The sequence below is a fragment of the Buceros rhinoceros genome, unplaced genomic scaffold (assembly GCF_000710305.1).
Source record: "Buceros rhinoceros silvestris isolate BGI_N320 unplaced genomic scaffold, ASM71030v1 scaffold39237, whole genome shotgun sequence".
NCBI lineage: Eukaryota > Metazoa > Chordata > Aves > Bucerotiformes > Bucerotidae > Buceros > Buceros rhinoceros.
Genome location: NW_010424610.1, coordinates 1 through 1633, shown reverse-complemented (window position 1 = coordinate 1633; position 1633 = coordinate 1). Strand labels below are relative to the sequence as shown.

Below are 1633 nucleotides of genomic sequence, written 5' to 3'. Positions count from 1 at the left end.
GCTTCCCAGCCTGAGGCCACAACATACTCACCAAACCCCTGTTTGGCAGGCGGTACACCCGTTTTTTTGGCAGTGGAGGTGATGCTGCTCCTGCCCTGTCGCATCACACCCTGACACACTACAAGGAGTGGGAGAGGAAGATTGAAGCGTGGCAGAAGCCCATCCTGGAGAACAGGTGGAGTAGATGGGAGCACCTTCCTGGTGGCTTCCTGGGGCTGATCAGGGCAGGAGCATCACCATGTTGGCTGCTGTGGCTGAGTTTGCCTCTTGCTTGTAGCCAGCTGCCTTCCTGGTACAAGTCAGCCCTCTTCAATGAGCTGTACTTCGTGACTGATGGGGGGACAATCTGGGTGGAGCTGCCCCCGGACTGCTGTGCTGAGGACCTGCAGGGGCCGGCAGGGGCTGGCCTCTCCCACCTTCTCCCTGTCCTGCAGGAGTACGGAAGGTTTGCTTATTTGGAAGGTAACTTGCAGAGACGTGATGGATGGTCCCAACTCAACCCTTCCCCTTTGCTGTCACCAAGTGGTTTTAACTTGCTATGGGGATCTTTTTTGCACCCTGATATGTAGAGAGCTGTGCTGTTCCCAGAAAAACCCCTTGCAAGGCCAAACCCCGTAGGATATATTAGGAGATCTTCTTCAGACCCCTGGGTGCTATACACAGAGAATACAAACCACCTCTAACAGGATCCCCTGCCTCTGCTAGGAAAGAGCCCACCCTCCTGGGCTGAGTGGGAAGGAGGACCTGTCCTTCCTTTCCCACCCTGTGACAGGTCTCCCATGCCTCACTGTCTCCCTGGTCCTTCCAGGCCAGGAGTACCGGATGTACAACACTTATGATGTCCACTTCTACGCTTCCTTTGCTCTCATCATGCTGTGGCCCAAGCTGCAGATCAGCCTGCAGTATGACATTGGTGAGTGGCCAGGGGACTCTGGCTTAATGCCTGCTGATGTCTTCACCTAGGAAAGACACAGAGGATTTGAGACAGCATCTACCATACAAATCTGTGCTGAGGAACCAGCATTCCCCTCCAGCTCCTCTGCTGTGTGCAGTACTTGCAGAAGCCAGCACTGCTGCCTCTCAGCATCTCTCTGCCCAGCACTGGAGTGCCTTTTGCTGCACTGCGGGGTGCACAGCTGGCTCTACATGCCCTGGAGGAGTCCATGGTCTTACCAGCTCTCTGTGGCCCCTTGCAGATAACGAGCATGGAGTTGTTTGCAGACCCTGATGCTTTGGGTGGGCTTGGAGGCTTCTTACTGGTGGCTCAGCCAGCGATGAAGCGCAGCCCTTTACTGGGCTGCAGGAGGGCAGAACCCACTGGAATTGCCTTCCAGTGCTGGGAGCTGCCAATGCCTTGCTTAAGGGGGTGGTGACAGTTGTGTGTCCCCTGCAGAGGGGAAACTGGGAGCAGCCTGGTGTCCCCTCAGCCCTTTGCAGGGGGCTGTGGTCTTGCAGGCAGAGCCCCAAAGGACAGCCTGGCATGCTGGTACCAGTGGCCCTGCCTCTGCCTGTACTTGGACCTTGCTGCTGTAGTGCCTGATGCGTTTCTCCTGTCTCTTGCTCTATGTCCTCTCCAGCTGTCACAGTGCTGAACGAGGACGTCCAGCCCCGGCAGTACTTGGTGTGTGGTCAG

General features: G+C 56.4%; 1 protein-coding gene across 1 annotated transcript in view; it reads left to right on the top strand.

Moving 5' to 3' along the window:
* GBA2 (glucosidase, beta (bile acid) 2) overlaps positions 1-1627 on the top strand; it is a gene marked incomplete at both ends in the record, with an annotated part of 6263 nt that extends 4636 nt beyond the window's left edge. The window contains 4 exons of the mRNA XM_010140851.1: positions 50-175; positions 278-462; positions 809-913; positions 1578-1627. Of these exons, the coding sequence (XP_010139153.1) occupies positions 50-175; positions 278-462; positions 809-913; positions 1578-1627 (466 nt within the window). The remainder of the gene's footprint in view (positions 1-49; positions 176-277; positions 463-808; positions 914-1577) is intronic.
* Positions 1628-1633: the final 6 nt, after the last annotated feature.